Source organism: Callospermophilus lateralis, chromosome 13 (genome assembly GCF_048772815.1).
Source record: "Callospermophilus lateralis isolate mCalLat2 chromosome 13, mCalLat2.hap1, whole genome shotgun sequence".
NCBI classification, from domain to species: domain Eukaryota; kingdom Metazoa; phylum Chordata; class Mammalia; order Rodentia; family Sciuridae; genus Callospermophilus; species Callospermophilus lateralis.
This window is the reverse complement of record NC_135317.1, coordinates 35,122,979-35,143,110: the sequence shown is the minus strand read 5'-3', so window position 1 is coordinate 35,143,110 and position 20,132 is coordinate 35,122,979. Positions and strand designations below refer to the sequence as shown.

At 36.7% G+C, this 20,132-nt stretch overlaps 1 protein-coding gene across 4 annotated transcripts in view; it reads right to left on the bottom strand.

Moving 5' to 3' along the window:
• Positions 1-20,132, bottom strand: part of Nebl (nebulette) — a 329,606-nt gene that overhangs the window by 18,019 nt on the left and 291,455 nt on the right. For 2 of the 4 annotated variants that reach the window (XM_076831544.1, XM_076831546.1), the window contains exon 5: positions 6,419-6,590. In XM_076831544.1, coding sequence (XP_076687659.1) covers positions 6,419-6,590 — 172 coding nt within the window. Of the gene's footprint in view, positions 1-2,381; positions 2,532-3,722; positions 3,816-6,418; positions 6,591-7,535; positions 7,641-8,849; positions 8,943-10,223; positions 10,317-11,509; positions 11,603-14,097; positions 14,191-17,016; positions 17,110-18,871; positions 18,977-20,132 lie in introns of all 4 variants that reach the window. The other 2 variants (XM_076831543.1, XM_076831545.1) reach the window with 2 other exon arrangements.

Below are 20,132 nucleotides of genomic sequence, written 5' to 3'. Positions count from 1 at the left end.
GCTTCATGCTTCAGTATCTACTTTCAAAACTAGGAACTATTACTGAAGTCAGAACATGTTCATCTTCCAACAGGTGACTCTGCATGACAAAAATTCACCAATGCAGTCTTTTGAGTCACTGAGTCTTCTGTGTCTGCCAAAAAAAAAAATCTGGCCCCTGTCACCTTCTACAGAGACTGAAGTTCTCCCATTTCAAAGACAAATGTAATTATTCACTCTTAACTGTGAATCAACTTCTAATACAAATGCTAGAGAGTCATCTATACTTTCTCTTAATGGAGACATTTTCTCATCCTGTTTGGCTTAATATAGAGTCTTCTCACTAGAAATAATTAAGAGAAGAAAAGAAAAAAAAAGGAATGGTGCTTTGAGAAAAGAAAAAGGTCATACTAACAGCAGTAGGTTTTTACAGCCTTGGAAGAAAGAATGTAATGAGATCAGCGCTCACGTGGAATCATCTGCTGGTACAGAGACTGTTACGGAGTCTTCAGGAGATATCTCCAATTCTCCCTCTCTACACAGGTTTATCAAGATCACAGGTTTGGATGATGATTTCCAAATTTATCTCCAGTGCAGCCTTCTCCTCTGAACTCTGATTGCTTCTCTGACACCTCCATTTGCATGTCTTAATGACACACTGTCATGGTGTCTTAGCCTATCAGAAACATTCTGCTCACAAAGTCTGTTGGTCTAATTAACTTTGGCATTCACTTCTCAGCTCAAATATCCCTTCCCCAAAGAAGTTGTCCCTGACATCAAGGCCAGATGGAATTGTCCTGTTACACATCTTGTAGCCCCCATCCCATCTCCATACCCTGAACTCTGTCTGTGATTATTTATTATTTATGTAAGTATTTGCTTACTACCTGGGTCCCCCTCTAGATGCGAAGCCCTGTATAGCCAGTCCATTTCTCCTGTGCTCATTGCTCTAAGCAATGTAGACCCAAACTCTTGGCTGGTGTACACGAGCACTCAATGAACATTTGGAGAATAAATGAACGAATACTGTGCTGGTGTATACAGACCTGAAGTAAGAGATTGAAGCCAAGACTGTATGGTGCATTACCCTCGGGAAAGACTCCAACTCCAATACATTGAACAGAGTCATATTAAATAAGGTTGATCCAAATGAGTATGTATATTTTCTTGGGGCTTATTTATTTCATCAAGCATCAACATTATTCTGTACCTCTGAAACCACAAAGCACACTAAATGGGGAAATCTGTAAGACCAATTTAAAAAAAAAAAATCTGTAAGTTACTGAACCTTTTGTTAGTAAATCATACACTGAAAGAGGAAACCTTCTCATTGATATTGTAAGTACAATAAAGCAAAATTGATTTACAACTATTTATTCAGCAATATAAAGAAAAGACAACCTTCAAAACTTTCTACAAGGCTAAAGCTAGTCTGAATTTTTAATTTGAGATATATAGAATATAAGCTCACTGGGGTTTTACTGAAATGAATGCAGAAACTGGATGCATAATGATGAGAGCTTTCATAGTTTCCTATTACTGCCCCCCCACCTCACCCCTCCCCCCACCCTGGCATTAAACTGCTCATTTGCAAAATCTCCTGCTTTAGGGATTTTAGCAATTTGACCTTTGTAGTTAAAAAGGAAATTCAGTATTCTATTGGCCTGACAGGCCTGTTCCCCTCCTCAGTACACTAAAATCTAAGTGCAATAGGGGAGGGACGACTTAGATTTATCCTTTAGGAACAGATTTATCAGTGGGATCAGCTTTAACACCCCAAAGAAATCATGATCTAATCTGCCAGCTTGGATGCAGAAAAGAGGAGAAGGTACAGGAAAAGAGTGGGTAAATAAAACAGAAGATTATTAAAAATCAATAGTATTTTCCATTTTCAAAAAATCTCATATCCTAAGTTTCATACTTAATTTCTTTTTGGCAAGACCTACCTCTGTCTGCAAATTTATATCAATATTTAAACACGCGCCAATTCATGGTAATCTCTTAGCTACTCAAATATTACAGTAAGATTGATTTTTTTTCCCTTAATGGAAATCAGATACAAACTATGCAGAATTCAAGTTTCCATTGTGACTGTGTAAATCTGTCACATACAACTCCTGTGGAACAGACACATAGCAAGCCCCAAGACCCTATTATAGTTACAAATTCCTGTATAGTAATAGGAAAAATTTTGTGAAGATAGGAAAAAAAAAAAAACCTTACATGCAAAAATGCAAATTAGTAGTTTTTTTAAAAAGACTCAACTTTGTAAATTTAATGTTAAAATTTCAAGTGCATCAGACTGAGTGTTTGTGAAAAGGTGAAAAAATATGTTAAAAATGCTCTCGTGACATATTTTTAAAGTGAATTAATTTTTTTGGTAAGTGACTATGGTTTGATACCTCCTTCATCGGACGGTCTTGTGACCTCACTGCAGCCTGAAAAGCTAGGGTAAATCTCGGAGATTTCGGACTTGTCATCTCCCAGACCTGTACCAAAAGTACTGCTCGAATGTGATCGAGACCGCTGTCTCCTATATTGACTCGCCTTTTCTACATTGGAAGGAAAATATTCAGACATGTGATTAAGTGACTCGAAGAACAATGACATTAATTAAAATCCCAGTGGGAAAGAAAAACAATCCCTTATTAAATAATAATCCAAAATCTCAGTAAGTTTCTAATCATCTATTCCCAAACTTCAGTATGCACTAAATCTACTACATAAATGACTTACAGGTTATTTATACTCATTTGAAGTCTAGATTTTAAAGGAGATATTAACGGATAAGAAATTGACAAGGACTAAGAAAACACTGGCAAACTAATAAATTTCTATCAAGCATAACATCTGGTTATAAATAATTGCTTTCCAAAAATGTCACCAGGCATGCGGTACTTGTCTTTTCTTTATTCTTAGAAAATTAAATGACACAGCTCAGCTAACTGAGTGGATCAAATTAGCTATTTGAGTATTAGAATCCCTATATTACTTTGGACCCACGATTTTATTAACATCAACAACTAAATTTAGAGTAAAATCAGAGGGTAGAGCAAGATTTTAATGATAAATCTATGGTATTACATTGTATAAAATAACTGTATAGCTGTCAAATCTTTTTCCGACCTCATTTGCTAAACACGGTCTGAAAAGTCTGAAATGTCAAGTCATCTATCACTATATTCAAACTATTCATTTTTTTCCTTTCATTATATACATGCCACCTAAATGAAAAGCTAAGCTTCCTATGGAAACTATTCATTTTACACGTAAAAGCTCAGAGAGAAATTTCAAATTCTTGCAAGTCTATTCAAGATATTTATGACACTACACAGGAAACCTTTCTACCATTCCACATATAATTTTAAAAATCTATCTTTAAAATATTGTTACTGTGTATTTCATAAAAACCTGGTGCAATCCAAATAACTGCATTTGTAAGCCCAGAAAGCCTATTAAATAATATTCACTAATCAAAAGCAAATGTAAGTAAGCTCTAGACACATTTTTAAATGAATCGAGGACAAACAAATCTAGAATTTATTAAAAAGCTCCTTTGCAAGTTTTACTTTCATAAATAATTAATGGTATTTTAAAGTAGCAGAGCGCTTATGGAGGTTTAAGAATTCTCAACTTTAAACTTCACATTATCCGGTTGCTACAAGGAAATTCTACAGGCATAGTAGACTCACTTTCAGGACAAAACCATATAAAAGGAGAGGAACTCAGAATGTGAGCAATACCAGAGAGCATATGGAGACTTCTAGACTGAATATTGTCTTCCAGGGGATCGATGTCGAAGATGGAGCCAGGATCTGTGCGCCAAACTTTGAGGTCTTCCACCAAGAGGAAGCAATCAACAAATCAAGAAGGAAAATTTAAAAGCCAGCACCAAAAGAGAATAGAGCAAAAGGCAGAAGTAAAAAGCAAATCATTGTAATGCTTTGAGCAACCAATAAAAAAATAAAAAAATAAAAAAGCAAATCCACTGTGCTTCAGGATCCGGAGAACAATACTTTCACATGTACCTGTTGAGAAACTTTGCAATCAAAGTTAAGTTGCCTGGTTCCTCCCTCACTGAGGTACCTGTGACTCTTCACGCAAGTCATGTTCCCTGGGGGGCAACTATGCAGCCCCCACGGACCCCTGAACTCCCCATCACCCTTGCCCTACTGAAACAGGCAAAGTGTTTGAGTGAGAGGATTTTTTTCCTTAATACAAAACTAAACTAACATAAAATTTCTTTCCCTATAACAAGGACATATATTAGGAATATGGGTAATGGCAAGTTCAGTTTTCATTCTGAGTCTGTGGGTGTAAATGAAACCATATAAGATCATTTATCAAAAAGTGCTGAAAGCCAGGCGTCCAGCACAGAATCATGAGGGATAGAAAGATGAACAAGAGCAGCTTCTGGCTCTCAATAAGCACAAATCAGTTCACTGCTCTGGTTAGAGAGGAGACTGTCCAAGTCTATGTTTCCTCCTCCTATTTTAGTTGGAGGCAAAATCCAAATTAATTCACTTCCAAACTTGTGAGTTGCCCTTGATCACAGGGCACCCCTGAAATGAGCTTACAGACCTAAAATGAATTGCACAGTAGTATACACCTGGAAAATAAGAGCCTTAGTTATGGACATATGGTAAAAATGAGGCTGGAGTAAAAATTAATAAATTGGAATTGGAAAGCTGCATGTCAGTTTTAATTAATATTACACAATGCCAAGCATTATTGAGGGTATAACCTAACTCCTTTACACTGCATATATTCTAAAGTATGTACTACAATTATCCTCATTTTATAAATGAGGAAACTGAGACACAAAGAGTTTGAGTAGCTTGTCCAAGATTATGCAACTAGTAAGTAGCACAGTCTCCGACAAAAATAGAAGCCACACAATGGGCTTAGTCTGCATTACCCAGAATGTGTCAGAACCTGTATCTGCATGCATGATATAGAAAATGGCTCGTGCAAAGTTTTATGTTTTGTTGAATGTACTTCATTTTGTGCTTTCATAGGCAACTGCTCAATGGAAAGAGATTCTCCCAATCAGAGAAAATAAACTGACTTCTGGGGTTCCCTGGAAGTAAATAATTTTGAGTTATACACCTTATAATTTTAAAAACAGTAATAGTTTTATCTCAAAGGGTATGAGTACTGGACCCAAGAGCCTGAGGTCTACACTTGGTTTTTCAGCAATGATATCATCATTATTCCTGGCCTCTGATCTCTGTAGAACCCTGGGGTAAACCCTCACCTTAGTGAGACGAATCAGCTCCTGCACTGTCCCTTATGAGACACTAGTACACAAGATGAAATCCCTGTTTCTGTATTACTTTTAATGAAAAGATCACAGTTCATCCAACCAACTTAATGCAGTCCTTTAAAGCAATCAACTTGGAAAGATAAGTCAAGCTATCAATTGCCCACAATTGTGTTTGTGATATTTCTTTGTGAAATACTTTTGGAGCCACTTTGGTAACCATCCCATCACTTCATGCTCTGACCTTAGTACTCTTGTACTAAGATATATATACTTTCCCACCCAACTGTCCTCCAAAGGGCTGCTCACTAGTACTATTTCAGAACACAAGCTCTTAACTTTTAAAGACGAAGAAAATCTAACACTGAGATTACAGAGAGGCATTTACATACTATGGGTACAAAAATATTCTTTAACCTATAGAATTGAAATAGCTATAAAAATTCAGAGGCTAACTACTCAGAAGGAGACAATAGTCAAGAGTGGTTAATATATATAGAGAAGTCAATAATTTTTCTTCATAGCCCTGTTTCATACTCCATCTGATCTTGGTCCATATCTCAATCCACATTCAACACTACTCTCCTAGAATTTCCCCTAAGAGACTTAAGAGATAGGAAGAGTAGGCCCCTCCTTAAATTATGGGATGTTAAGATGGTTCTCAAATCATAACAGTTTAGAATTAATATTTTTAAAATACAAAAGATTCATATTATGTAATACATCAGAACCTTTCTGGCATGTCTGTGGCAAAAGGACCTAAATGTGGTATGGTTCTTCCTGCCACTCAAGTATACAATGTCTACAGTACTATATACCTTAACCAAGGACACAAACCAAAGGAAAACAAAATAATTGTCTAATCATCGCCCTCATCCATGTCTGGGTTATTTCTTTGTTTAACAAATAGAAACATTCTTAAGACCAGAAAGCTAGTAAAGACTCCCAAGAAAAGAAAGAACTTCCAAGTAATAGAGAGCCTTTGCAATGATAGCTGGTGAATGCCATGAATCCCATTTGACATGATACCAAAATAACACTTGACCTGCAGTCCATTTTGAATTGGGCACCACATCAAACACTTGACAGGAAGTCAACTGAATAAGAAGCCTAGTGCTTAAAACAAGTATAATATTTTTGACCACACACACCTGCTGAGAAAGACCATGAGCTTACCAACAATGATTCCGGGTCTCCTGTCCATCTCCACCACGTGAGGCTGGATACCTTTGTAGGCAGCGTCGCTGACAACCTGAGTGTTCTTCCTTACCCGCTCTGTCACGGGATCGTCAACCACAGGAGTGAAGCCCCTTCCCTTTGTCTTCTCAAAATCTTCATGATATTTTACCTGAAAAAGGAAAAACAATATTAACTCAAAAATGAAATTTTTTACAGAATGACCCGTGTTACTACATAAGCTGCATCTGGGCTATTTTCTACATTTATGTATCTTTTCCAATTATTCTAAAAACAATATCAGAAATCAAGTGCAGACATTTTCACCGTGTTTTTAATCACTATGCTTGGTGTCTCTTTTAAATTATATATAAACACGTATTTCTGTAAGAAATTGTAAAAAGATAAATATTTTAAAATTTGATTTACTTTCTAAAACACACTAATTTAAATATAATCTACTTTCCTCTCTTGACCTTCAATATACAGTAAAGTGAAAAGCTACTTACAATTATTCAAGAAAACAGTATTGTTTAAAATTACATTAACAGATTTACAGATAATGATGTATACATTTTGGGTATATACAGTTACAAATTTTTTATTTACAAACAAAAGAAACTATGTTACAAAAATTTGTAACCATATATATACCCAAATTACATTCATTACAACATGTACATTTACAATTTTTCATGTTCTAGAAACCATTGAATAAAACACTTTATAGATGAACTTTATGGTAAATAAATTACATCTCATGAAACTGTCAAAAAAAAAGTATCTTTTTCACATTCTTTATGACAAGCAAACACACCAAACTCTATCTTAAAATTAATCAAAAAGAAGGTTAAACAAATATCTTTTGCAAAATGCATTTGTAATATTCATGTTAGAAATAAAAACACACTGAAAAAGGACACTGAGAAAAATTATTTTATTAGACTTAATATTTTCATGACATTCCAATGTGATTAGAACCCCACCCACAGGCTCATCCAAGTTTCCATGCTTTATTAGTTATCTGAATTAATAGTGAACTAATGCCATCCATATACTGGTCTTGCTGTTCCTTAGTATCTTTTAGTCATGTTAGAGTGATCTGGTTCTACCCTACCATTGAAATATGGTTTTGTGCTTCTTTAACATGTCTCAGACCAGGTGTATCTAAAATCAGACTTGGTCTGCCTTTCATCAGTTTTTGGTCCTGAGTATATTTTACCTGCAAAGTAAACAGTAGACATTAATAAGACAATTATAATGCCGAAAACCAGGATATAACTTATTTTTAAGTTTTCCAAATGAGCCAAACATATGCAACATATTCAAAATTATTTCCCGGGTAGCTTTTTCTTGAATTCTATTTTGTTCTAAAATACCAACTAAAATTTCACTCTCAAAGATCTACCTTAAAGATTATTGCAAAATTGACTTAAATCTATTAATTGAAAGCAAATGTGTATGATCAACAGTTGCTAGCAAAATAGTCAGTAAAACATATTTAAATTAAACAGAAAAAGTCTAAAACTAAACAGCACGTGTAATTTATTTTTGTTTCTAAATTTCATCCTCACTTCCTGTCACAACAGTGTTGAAGAATGCATTCCACGTTTCCCTCTAATTCCCTTTAATTTTTTTCTCCTTAGAGAATGAAGAACAAATCTAGTTTTCCTTGTAAGCATCAAAAGCTTAAAGGTAATTTATGTTGGACACACCAATATTTCTGGACAGAAATGCCACTAGATAGCTGGAAATTATGAAGCCCTAATGCTGGATGCCAACCAAGGTGCTCTTAAAAATGTGCCAGGAACAGGGTCTGTGTTCTTTACGACTGACCCTCAGGTCACTGCCATATACGAAGCTAATTATGTGTAAGATCAGGACTCCAAGTACTAAGATCTGAGTGCATACATATAATTCAGAACTGAAGCCCTGATAATCACTAAGAGAATACATGCTATCCAAAGTAGATACTGATATGCACCCCAAATAACTTTCATGAGTAACTGAATTTTGTATCAAATGCATTTAAAGACATTTTTCCTCTAGGGCCTCACACTGGAGGAATGATTCACTTTCTGTTTTGCTTTGAGCTTAACAACCCATGTTCAATGACAGACATCAGCAAAAGGACAATTATTTAACCTATGCATCCAAGACTTTATCATTTTCAAAGATTCTAGCTAAAATAACATGAAGTGTTGTTTAAATAAACTGTAAATATAACTGTCAGTCACATCTGGAAATACCATTGAAGGACGAAAGGATAATGTAAATTTGTACAGTGGCGGCTTTTGGAAGTCATTTGAAATAACACATGTACTTAAAGGAAATATCACAAGTTTATTTTCACAAGGAAAAAAATTAGACTGCAAATAAATTATAAAGGACATGTCCTTTGTGAGAGTCCAAAATGAATGAAACCACTTGCCGAGCTAATATTTTCTTGATTCTTCTTTACTCTTTCCATTTCAGGAGTTACACTTAAAGCCGTAGCTCTTCCCAACTGACCTTTATAATAAACCTGTCATTTCAGAGAACAAAAAAAGTAGAGCACTGTGAATCAATTCCATTAAACAGGAGGCTAGCAGTGCTTAGTTTTAAAGAGTTATCTAAGGAAGAAAATCTATTTTTTAAAAAAAGGCATACTATCAGGAGTCTCGTCATACTTAACATGCTCATCTTAAAGAATCTATTTTCTTTAAGTTTATTTCATCCCATAATAGTATCCATTTGTCTGAATCACTGTGGACATACTCAAATATATGACCATAGCATCATTAAATCTATAGTAAGCCTTCAAACACGGAGGACTATGAGAGCTCATGGATATTAGTTACAGGTCCTCTTGTCCATATAGAATGGTCCTACACAGTTGTGGTTTCTTAAGAATTAACTATGGTAGAACTTTTTATAAAGATGTGTTTAAACAGGTGACTGTGGTCATCCATAAAAAGGCTAGCATGCTTCCCAGTCCTCCATTCCTCCTTCTAGATAACCATGTTCCTGGTTGAAAGTAATGAGGTCACATCAAGGACAACATGAGCATCTAACTTCTCCAAACTATAGTTGCTAGGAAAAGTATCAAACCATAACCTGCCTTTGCTTCATAAACTGGCCAAATGACTTTAAGTGTTTGAAGAAGAAAAGATTTCTTTGAATACAATAGATTTCCAAATTTCCTTTTCCAAAGAACCCAATCTATATGTTAATGACTTCAGAATAGAATTTTTCTCTGGATGAACTGCATCCATGGATTATATAAACAAAGGGGAATTAGAGCAGACCACCAGTCAGTGTCTAAGTAAAAACTGCCAGCCTCAGTTCAAGGGGCCATAAATTGGCCCTGTTTCCTGTGCTCTGTTCAACCAAGCACACTTTATCATTTCTCCCGGGACACTGCCCTGAAATACAGTAATAATCAGAGAGAGTGGGAAATGGGGCTGGCCGGAGGAGGCTGGAGAATAAGAACATATGCAACTCAAAAAGAGAGTGGGAGAGAGGGATTTTAGGGCAGGATGACAGAAAGTAACCCTGCCTCCCTTTGGGGGAACCACGGCATTGTTCAGCATGAAGAGAAAATAAGGACAATCACAACCCATAAGGAAAAAAACATCATGGTGTGGCACAGGGAACCCCGCATCAGCTGGGACCTTGAATTCTTTCAGGGAAGTTGTTAAGCCACTGAGAATAGAATATCAACTCAAAGTTTTGAAAACGTGGAACTACAGTCCCTTCACCTATGTATGGGCATGACGTTTGATATCTTAAATTAAAAAAAAAAAAATCACTGAGAGGATCCCACATTGCTGAGGTTCTTCTGATTTTCTTTCACTCTCTTCAGCTCTGGTGGGTCGGAAATGGCAGTTGCTTGTTTAATCTCTCCTCTGTATTTTACCTGTGGAGGAAAAATAAGAATTTTAATGGATAGAAGAATGGACACGGAGGACGAGACTCAAAATTCACCTTTTAGACACTTTTTTTTTTAATAGTACCTCTACGTCAACCTTCCTATTGATATCTTCTTCTAGATCCTAATTGGTCTAAGTTAGTAACCACAAAATGTTGGTTATATTGTTTTAAAAGGAGTTAACAGAAAATACTTGGCTGTTCCATGTCAAAAGTAACTGCAAATTCCATAGATGAAAGTAATGGAAATAAACAGGAGCATGCTTAGAAAACTCCAGAAGGAAATCAGGACAATAGAACACTGACCCTGGAGCTTCTCCTTTCAAAAGATCTCCTACTTCATCCACCTTCCAGGGACATGAGAAGGATAAATAAGGTTGAGCTTGATTTTTCTCCTCTACCTGGGGCAACAAGCTCTTAAATAATGAAGCCTTTCAAAGTCACTGCTTTTGAAAGAAAATATCTATTGTTTATATTGGGGGAAAACTCCATAAAAGGGCAAAAAATGAAAAAAAATAACTATTTGGGGGCCCTTAGAAGGTATTTCTGACTACCAAGAGGCCAGAGTTCAAATTCTAGCTCTCCTCCTGCCCACTGTGGGTTCCTGGCATGTCCACAGATCTCCAGACTCGGTTTCCCATGTGCACCTGTCAGAGAAACGAATAATGCTGAACTCACAGGTTCACGTAAAATATTAGCACAGGGTCCAGCCCAGAGTAGAGGTGCCTCATAATTGTTAGCTATCACTGCTTTACTCTCAATAGATTAAGAATGGTTGAAGAATGGTTTTCCATTTTGCCAATGAAGCAGGATTTCCCTTACCCTATTCTAATAGATATATTTTCTTTCCCACAATTGACAACAGATCCTGCTTTCCAGGTCCCTACCCTAACACATTTTCAAAGATTTACCAATAAACTATGAGACACACAAGGATAGGCCCTGGGTCTTATCCATCCTTGTGTTCCAATGATCAGGACTATGCCTGGCACATTTGGGTACTTAATTCACACTCCCAAGGTTCTGGGACTTACATGAAACAATCATAGTGCCCTTCAATGTGTGTCTGGGTAAAGGAGCATTCGAATGTGTTTAAAGCGTCACAGAGAGCATTTTTAAAAAATAAGAATATGGACTGTTCAATATACTATTAAAAAAAAAAAAAAAACAGAAACTACTTGCCATACTCAGCTGCTCCTGGTTTCGCCTCACCCTCTCTATCTCTGGGGTCATGCTTATCGGAGTGGCCTTATAGTTTTGCTCTTTATACTGGAGCTGGAGGACAAGGTGAAAAATGCATTGTGATTACAGGAAACCAATGTGAATCAATATGTTGGGACTGATTAATAGAAATGTCAGGTGGCCACAGGGCACTCATCAGTAGAATCTTCACTAGGATTTTACAGTGCAACACGTATTGCTAATAGACTGCATCTTTTTGTAATGATCCTACTCTCTCAGATTTTCTTTGTCAAATGTTTTAAATTAAACCTTTCATTGCTATTCTTCCAACTGTATTATTTATTGGTGGCCCATCTGAGTTTGATCTTAATCATAATAATGAATTGTCTTTTCTGTGAACTTGTTGCTTCCTAGCACTGAAGTGTTTATCAAATTACCATCTTATATTTAAAAACAATGATTGTGCACTCTTATCATTAAAAAGGAGGGACAAGGCTGGGCACAGTGGCGCACACCTGTAATCCCAGTGGCTCTGGAGGCTGAGGCAGGAGGATGGAGAATTCAAAGCCAGCCTTAGCAAAAGTGAGGTGCTAAGCAACTCCATGAGACCCTGTCTCTAAATAAAATACAAAATAGGGCTGGGGATGTGGATCAGTGGTCAAGTGCTCCTGAGTTCAATCCCTGGTACAAAAGAAAAACAAAAACAAACAAATCCTAGGTGTCCACACAAATCCTAGGTGTCCACTTCTAGGTCTGACTGCAGTATTAAAGAAACCATAAGCCTTCAGCTTCCCTTGTCTGCAAAGTTCCAACACTGGAATGCCTACCCTCTGACCCAGCATTATGGAAATTTTTTTGACCTGCTACACAGAAGTGTTCCTTCTTAGCTGGGGGATAAGATTCCATTGTTTGTAGTCAGCTTTCTCAGCGATTCCACAATACCACAAGAAATAAATGAGCATCAAACACAGAGAAACAATGGCAAAAGCAGAGTTCGAGGTTGAAATCCCTTTGCAAGAAACGCCACAGGGACAGTCTTAGTGATTTTTTTCAGAGTTTAAATTGAGCGTGGTACACCTGCAGGTAACATGAACTTGAAATGCAGTTTCTCCAGAGGCAAAGGAAAAGAAGTTTGAGAAGCTTGGAAAATACACAAAAAAGGGTTGGGCTCCTTCTGATGTAACCTCTTTGGAAGTTCTCAATGAGAGGATTTCTTTGTGCCATGGTATGTAGTGTGAAAGCTTAGGAAGATTTCTGTGACTGAGATGATTTAATTAAAGTGAGGAAAGTTTTAGTCTAATCTCTATTGGTGGCAAACATTCCATGTGCTTTACAATAATATCTCCCTGTTTTATAGATGAGAAAATTGGGGCTTCCAGGGCCAAATGGCTTAAACTGCAAATAAGGTCTGGGTCCATATTCCTATCTTCAGTTTCTGCCCTTTGCACACCATTTTTCTGATGCCACACCTATATCATATACCTATGCTATTATTAATAGCATTACTTTTTATTAAATATATATAATTAATAAAAAGTAAACATATATATTGGTACCTGGGATTGAAACTGGAGGTGTTTAACCACTGAGCTCCATCCCCAGCCCTTCTTATATTTTATTTTGAGGTAGGGATTCACTAAGTTGCGGAGGCTGGCTTTGAACTTGTGATCCTCCTGCCTCAGCTTCCTGAGTCACTGGGATTACAGGGATGTGCTACCATGCCTGGCTTAATTTTTTTAAATAAGGTTGTTTTAAGATAGTGTTAAATGTCTACCCTAGATTTAAGACTAGTTACTCATCTTTTAGAAGAAGATGTACATTAAAACAATTTAATCACTAAGTCATGGACAGGGTACCCGGGGGCACTTGATATCTATCTCAAATGCCACATGTCGCATGAACCACATGATAGAAAAACCCAGGGACTGGGTGCTATAACTCTATCACTTTTAACACAGCTCCCCTCTCCACCATCATCCCCTGTCACCCCTCATCCCGGTTACTCATCCCACTTTTCCTCTCTTTCTTAGAGCCTTGGAGCCTGACCATAATCGGTTTATCAGAAAAGGTCCTTCCTCACAAAATCCAACCCAAACCATGATGAATTCTTCAAGATCTAACTCTTCAAGATCTTCCTTCTTTGTATTTCCATAGCACTTTGCAAGAGGTATTATTTCTCTTGATTAAATGAGAGAGTGCATGGAGAGTACTCAGAAAGCATAGTGATCACTCAATAAAGACTACTGTGCTAGCAATTAAACAATGTGTAACAGTTACTTATTCCATGTCTGTCTCTTCTAGAGACCTTGAGCATATCCACCAACCCAAACCCTGACCTTACAGTGAATCTCACCTTCAAATTCCCCCAAGAACAAGAATAAAGTTGACACTTAATAGCAAAAGCCCATGAAGCATTGGCTGTATATGGGGAGGACATAAAGATGTGTGAAATGCTATCTGCACTTTGAAGGAATGACCCTGTTGCAATGGCATACATTCTAGTGACAGTTTATCTGCACAGGTCCATACATTCATTGTATATTGGCATTCTATAAAATAGAAAAAAATACTTAAGGAAATATGATCACATTGCTGATGTTCTTCTGGTTTTCTTTAACTCTCTTTAGCTCTGGAGGATCAGAAATGGCTGTTGCATGCTTAATCTCTTCTTTGTATTTCACCTGAATAATTTATAAAAATATAGTATTAATTGTATTTGACACAAAAAAAATAGTTAAGTGTTCTTTACTTGTAACTCTTACATAATTGAAGTTTTTAATTCCAATACTACTCAATGGGAAGACAGTTTTTTATTTTATCTGATGCTTTCAGGATTTCTTTATCCTGAAATACAAGTAAATTTATATCTATTCATCTATCCACCACTATAGAAGTTCCTTAATTAAAATAAGCAAATGTTGCTTATAAACATTAAAAAAAATTATGATTAGGCAGATGCACAAAAGAACTTGGAAATTAAATAATAACAATAGTGTATTATTTTCTATGAGTTTCAATTTATTAATATGTTAATTAGAGTTTAACACATATTTAAAGGCAAAAGGCAAACTGAGTTAGCCATAGTGTCTTGAAACACGCTTGTCTGAGAGCACACAAATAATCCAGAATGGGGGTGGGGGAGATAAAGCAACCACAAAAAAATAAAAAAGAAGAAGAGAAAAGGGGAGATGGAGGAAAATGTACTGAAAGCAAAACAAATGTGTCCTGATTACTATAAGGTCAAGGCTGGAAAGACCAGAAGTGTTTTCCCCCAGCAATCATGTTAGGTAAAAGTCCCTGCATCCTGGCATCCACTTCATCCCAAAGCTGCCCTGTCAAATGTTTACCAGCAGATCAACACCAGCACACAATGATGCACATGGCAGGAAACAGCTCTTTAAACTTACAACACTATCAGTGGGGTTCTCATTTTAGGCGGTATTTTCATATATCCAAAAAATTCATGGAAGATTGGGTTCAAGAAAAAGAACATGTGCCTCTGTTATATATAAGGCAGCACAGGCTACACTTCCGGAGTACAAGTTGAAATATAGCAGACTTAAATCTACACAAAATATGTTCTAGAAATCACTTGGTGATGTTTAAAATGACCAAGTCTGCAACCCAGGTTGACTGTTATAATGAACACATGCCTCAATACCTCAGAGGTCACCTATGTCTTAGCACCTGTGGATTCAGCACGAGTCACAATGCCACTATGAGTCCAGACCGGAAACAGTTAAATTGGAAGTTCAGCAAGACAGATGACTTCTAAATAAAATTCAAAAGCAGTTCTTAGCAAAGAGCTAATAGTGAAAAGGCTTGTACTCGGAGGTGGAAAATGTCGAGATGTTTAAATGTTAGTGAATCACCTCTCAGTTTGACAGATCTGGCTAATCTTGAAAGGGCAACTTTCCATTTGAATACTAAACAGGAGTTTATGGCCCAACCTCGGAGATACAGAGCTATGCATTTACTGTCTGCTAGAAGAGGCTGAGGGGTGCTGGGGGAAGAAATGATATACCGTACCACTTTGTGTGATTTTCCCCGGGTGAGAAGCTCAACATGATTAAAGATGAACATTTTAGTTTTTCATAGAGCTCTAAACTAATCAAAATGGCACTGTCATTTCACTGTAGGCTATAGAATCACACACTACAGAACATTTATATCCCAGTACATTGATAGGTACATTTCAAATATTATCATTTGGAAGCGAAGGAAATAAACGTTTTAAGTTTCTTTCCCAGACTAATTTTTTTCTACCAGATCTGAGTGCTGTCTGATGTGGGGTCCTGATGCAGAGATCAGAGCAACACGTTCATATGCACTCATTAACACCTCCAGCCTCCAGGCCCAGCCTTCTTCAGGAAATGGCTTCATTCATGCTACAAAGGTTTTATTGCAATAGCATTCTGCACAAGTTTTAGAATTTGATTTTAAAGTGTGTTTTACTGCAGCATCACCTTGCCCCTCCTACACTTTCTCCAGAAATGCCAGCACACGTTCTTGTTCTCAGGAAGCCACAAAACTACCAGAGTTACCCTTAGATGAGTCTCATCAAGGCAGTTCTACCTGTATTACTTAAAGGAAAGTTCTGGAAGGTAGTGTCTCCAAGGGTGAAGATGAAGAGATAGGGAATTTAAGGAAAGAATCTGTTTTTACTTCATTAACAAGAAACCAACGAATTAAATGCACATGAAAGAATACCTATCAGTGAGGATAGCAATTATCCATTGTAAATGTCAAGCACAGAATGGAAGAAAATTTAACTTAAAACATTAAGCACCTCTTCCAGCCTTCCCTCCATCCAAAAGTAGTTAGAGGGTAAGTTATTTTACAATTTGCAGTGAAGGCATGTGGTTTTCTTTGCTGAGAGAAATAGAGAATAAATGAGGCTAGAAACAGAAATATGGGCAGATGTGTGAGAAAAAGCATATAAACGTGACCAACATGGGTAAAAATGAACGGCTACTCTTTTTGTGGTTACACAAAATACCTTTATTTTATTTATTTTTATGTGGTACTGAAGATTGAAGGCGAGCGCTCTACTGCTGAGTCACGACCGCGGCTCCTCTTTTTTTTTTTTTAAATCTAAACCTTCACTGAAGTCACTAAATAAATGTTTTAGAGCCTTTGATCATTCTATCAGGGTATAAAGTTTCTTGCCTCCAAGTACTGGGGAGGTACTAAAATGCATCCTTTCTCTACACAATTTAATACAGTGAAAATTCTGTTCCGAAAGAGGAAACATAATCCCAGATTTCATTAAAATGACCTATGTTCTCTTTACTCTGATTGATCAAAATGAAATGCTGTTTCAGGTTTGAGGGGCACAAGACTACAGTTTTCATTCTGAAAGGTAGGCCTTTGATATTTGATGAAATCTTATTTCGGTAAAGTGGAGGGGAAAAAGGGAAAAGCAGCTGGCTGAGTAAAAAACTAGAAATGCTTATCTAGCTTCCATTTGCTTCCAGGAAGGATAGTTAATGTGATCAAGAACTTACTGAACTAATATTTTGCTGATTTTTCTTCACTCGTTCCATCTCTGGAGTATCTTTTACTGCTGTGCCAGCTCCTACTTCTTCTTTATAAAATACCTTTATTATGAAAGAAGGAAAAGGAAGACTATAAGTTTATTAGAATTCAAGTCCTAGATCCTATTGTTATAAAAGAAAACCCATTTTTCAGTTTTATAGTTCTGTGAGTTGCTGCTTCTATTTATGAGTACCAACATTATATGCATCGATTAAATAACCCATCATGATAATAAAAGTCTAACGTGGGTTCCATATTCCACAACCTTACAAGCAACCCTCTAATACTTGCTCTACAGCATGATAGGTACCTTCGCTGGCTGCAGATTATGTCACATGCAAATTTGAGAAAATCAAAAAGTACATTATAAAAGCTCACTAAGCAATTAGCATTTGGTTCAAAAGTGGTGTAAAATTTTAAGCTATCACCATCCTTCCAAGCTCAAGGATTCCCTTATTCTCTTCCAAGAAAATATTGGCTCTATCATCAATAGCAACATTCATTCAAAGTCTATTTTCCTCCTCTTCCTTATTCATTAACTTTCCCCCATGTCTCTCCATCCTTACCAACATCTACCCCTTTCAGACACAAAGCCACCAAAAAAGCAAAAATGCTCAACTGAAAACCAGTAATTCTAAGAAAAGCCCATGACAGAATTACTCCCCTTCTTGACATTTGGTAATCCAGTGAATCCCAGGGAGAGAGAAAGAATAGGCATGAAAAATGTTTGCTGCCCCCCCCCCCCATCAAAGCTAAACCTCTGGAATGCCATAAAATCACAGGAGTCAAAATGAAAAAACAGCCTCATCCTCTGATCCTTCCAGTGAGAATTTTCCATTTCTCAGCACAGCATGCCCTCTTGTGTACCTGAGCAGCATACCCTGAGAGCTAAAGCTGGCCAATTAATTTAGGAAGTGGAAAAGTTCCTCAAACTGAATAGAATTTACATTTTTTTTTTATTAGACACTTGCCAATGTTACATTATGAAATTGACTGTATGGTCAACTTTCACAATTTTAGAATAGAATTCAGGTTCATACATCTGTTAAACCTAGGCCCAACCTTAGCAAACCCAGCTGAAGTCATTCTACTTCTCAAAATAATAATATGAAAGTCTATGAATGAGTTATGTACTAGTAAACCTCCATGCAACTAATCAAAGAGCAGAAAGAAAATCACTACATGTGACTATTTTCATCTTCCTCAAGAAAAATCTGTATGGAAGATTTCAACTTATTTCCTCAGTTAAACTTATAAAATTCAGTTAACAATTGTCACTTGTACCTAATATAAAATTTGAATCTGGAATTCCAAAACAATCATGATAAGTCATAACTTATGAGAATACCTGGTACTTTTGAAGAAGTAAAGAAAATACATTTGATGGAAAAACTCAAATAAATCCCCCACACACACAACACACACACACAAGACAATGAGGAGAAAAGGCCCATTTCTTATAAAATGTAACATTTCAATGGGCAACTAAAAGGAAATACAGATCAGGCGTCTCTAATCCAAAATTCCAAAATCCTTTAAAATCTAGGACTTTCTGAGTGTCAACAAGTGGAAACTTCCATATTTAACCTCATGTGATAGGTTGTCAAACAAAACATCAGTGCCTCTAAAGTATGATATAAAATTTACCTTCAGTCTATGTGTCCAGAAACATCATCTGAAATTAATTTCATGTTTAGACTTAGGTCCCTTCCCCAACATATCTCATTATATACTTGCAAATATTACAAAATTTTTAAAAATCCAAAATACTTCTGGTCCCAAGCACTGCATATAAGGGATACTCAACCTATAATCGCTACTCACCATACTAATGTTTTGTTGAGTTGTCTTAATTCTCTGAATTTCAGGAGTATCTGCCACAGTGGAATAGTTAGAAAGCATTTTCTCTGCTTCATCTTTGTACTTTTTCTAAAAATAAAAAGTAATAAAAATGTGTGTGAGACAGAGAGGAAGGGAAAGAATGGGACCATTTCTTCCCACTCCTCCATTCCCACATGACTCAGAGTCACATCTTAAGATTCAAAGTAGTTGTTGACACAGCAGCAAAAATAAAGGCAGTGAGCAAACCATCAAGTGGGACAGCCTCACCTTGGTTAGGATATAGCCCCATTCCAGTGGGTTCCAACACTTCCTAAACTTAGGACCTGCTCTTCCACGAGCACCTCAGGCCCTGCTCCACATAGTCTGGATCTCCATATCTACTTCTCTACATGCTTCTAGATTTATGCTTTGCTTTCTACTTTAGACAAAGATCTATGATTGGGAAAAACATACTGCAAGTATTTTTATAGTTAATATTTTAACAATTTCAATTTTCTACCCACCCAATGAGCTACAATAAATTTCAATAAAATCTGGGCAATACTTGGTACTTTGCACCAGCACTCACATAACACTTGCTATGTAACAGGTATTACTCTAAATACTCAACACATATTTACTTAGTTAACCAATCCCACAAGCAGTACCTATGATTATCCCCATCTGTATCATATACCAGCTAGTCGGTGTCAGAGCTAGGATTGAAGGTCAGGGACTCTGGTTAGTGAAGTTAACTATGATGGCATATTGCTGCTTATTAAGGAAAGTAACTGCTGTTCCTGTTGAACTGCAGCACTGTGTCATTCCAATCTCTTAAGGATTTCACTGTAGCCTCAAGCACTTAAAATCCCTTAAATTCTGATGTACTCTAGTGGCACACTCAAAAATTCAATGCTTCAGGCAGGATATCTGGCAGCTGAGGAGCTGCTTCCTCTGGGAAACCTTTACTCTTGATTCTTCTGCTTTCAGGTAGTACGTATCATGGTTCGTGATACTTTATTTGTTTGATTTTAGCCTGTAGATCCCCAGGGCAAAACTATCTAATTTTGCATGCAAATATGTAAATTTTGTATGCAAAGAAGTGAACACTGAGGACAGAAAAGCATGCACTTCAGGACCGATCTGGTTGCTGTACTCCGAGGAGGTTGAGAAACATACTTTGACATTTGGACTCTGCCATCTTGATGCTTCCATTTTGAACCAGTTGATGTTTAGGGTTCTTGCTTATTTTTTAACCAGAATA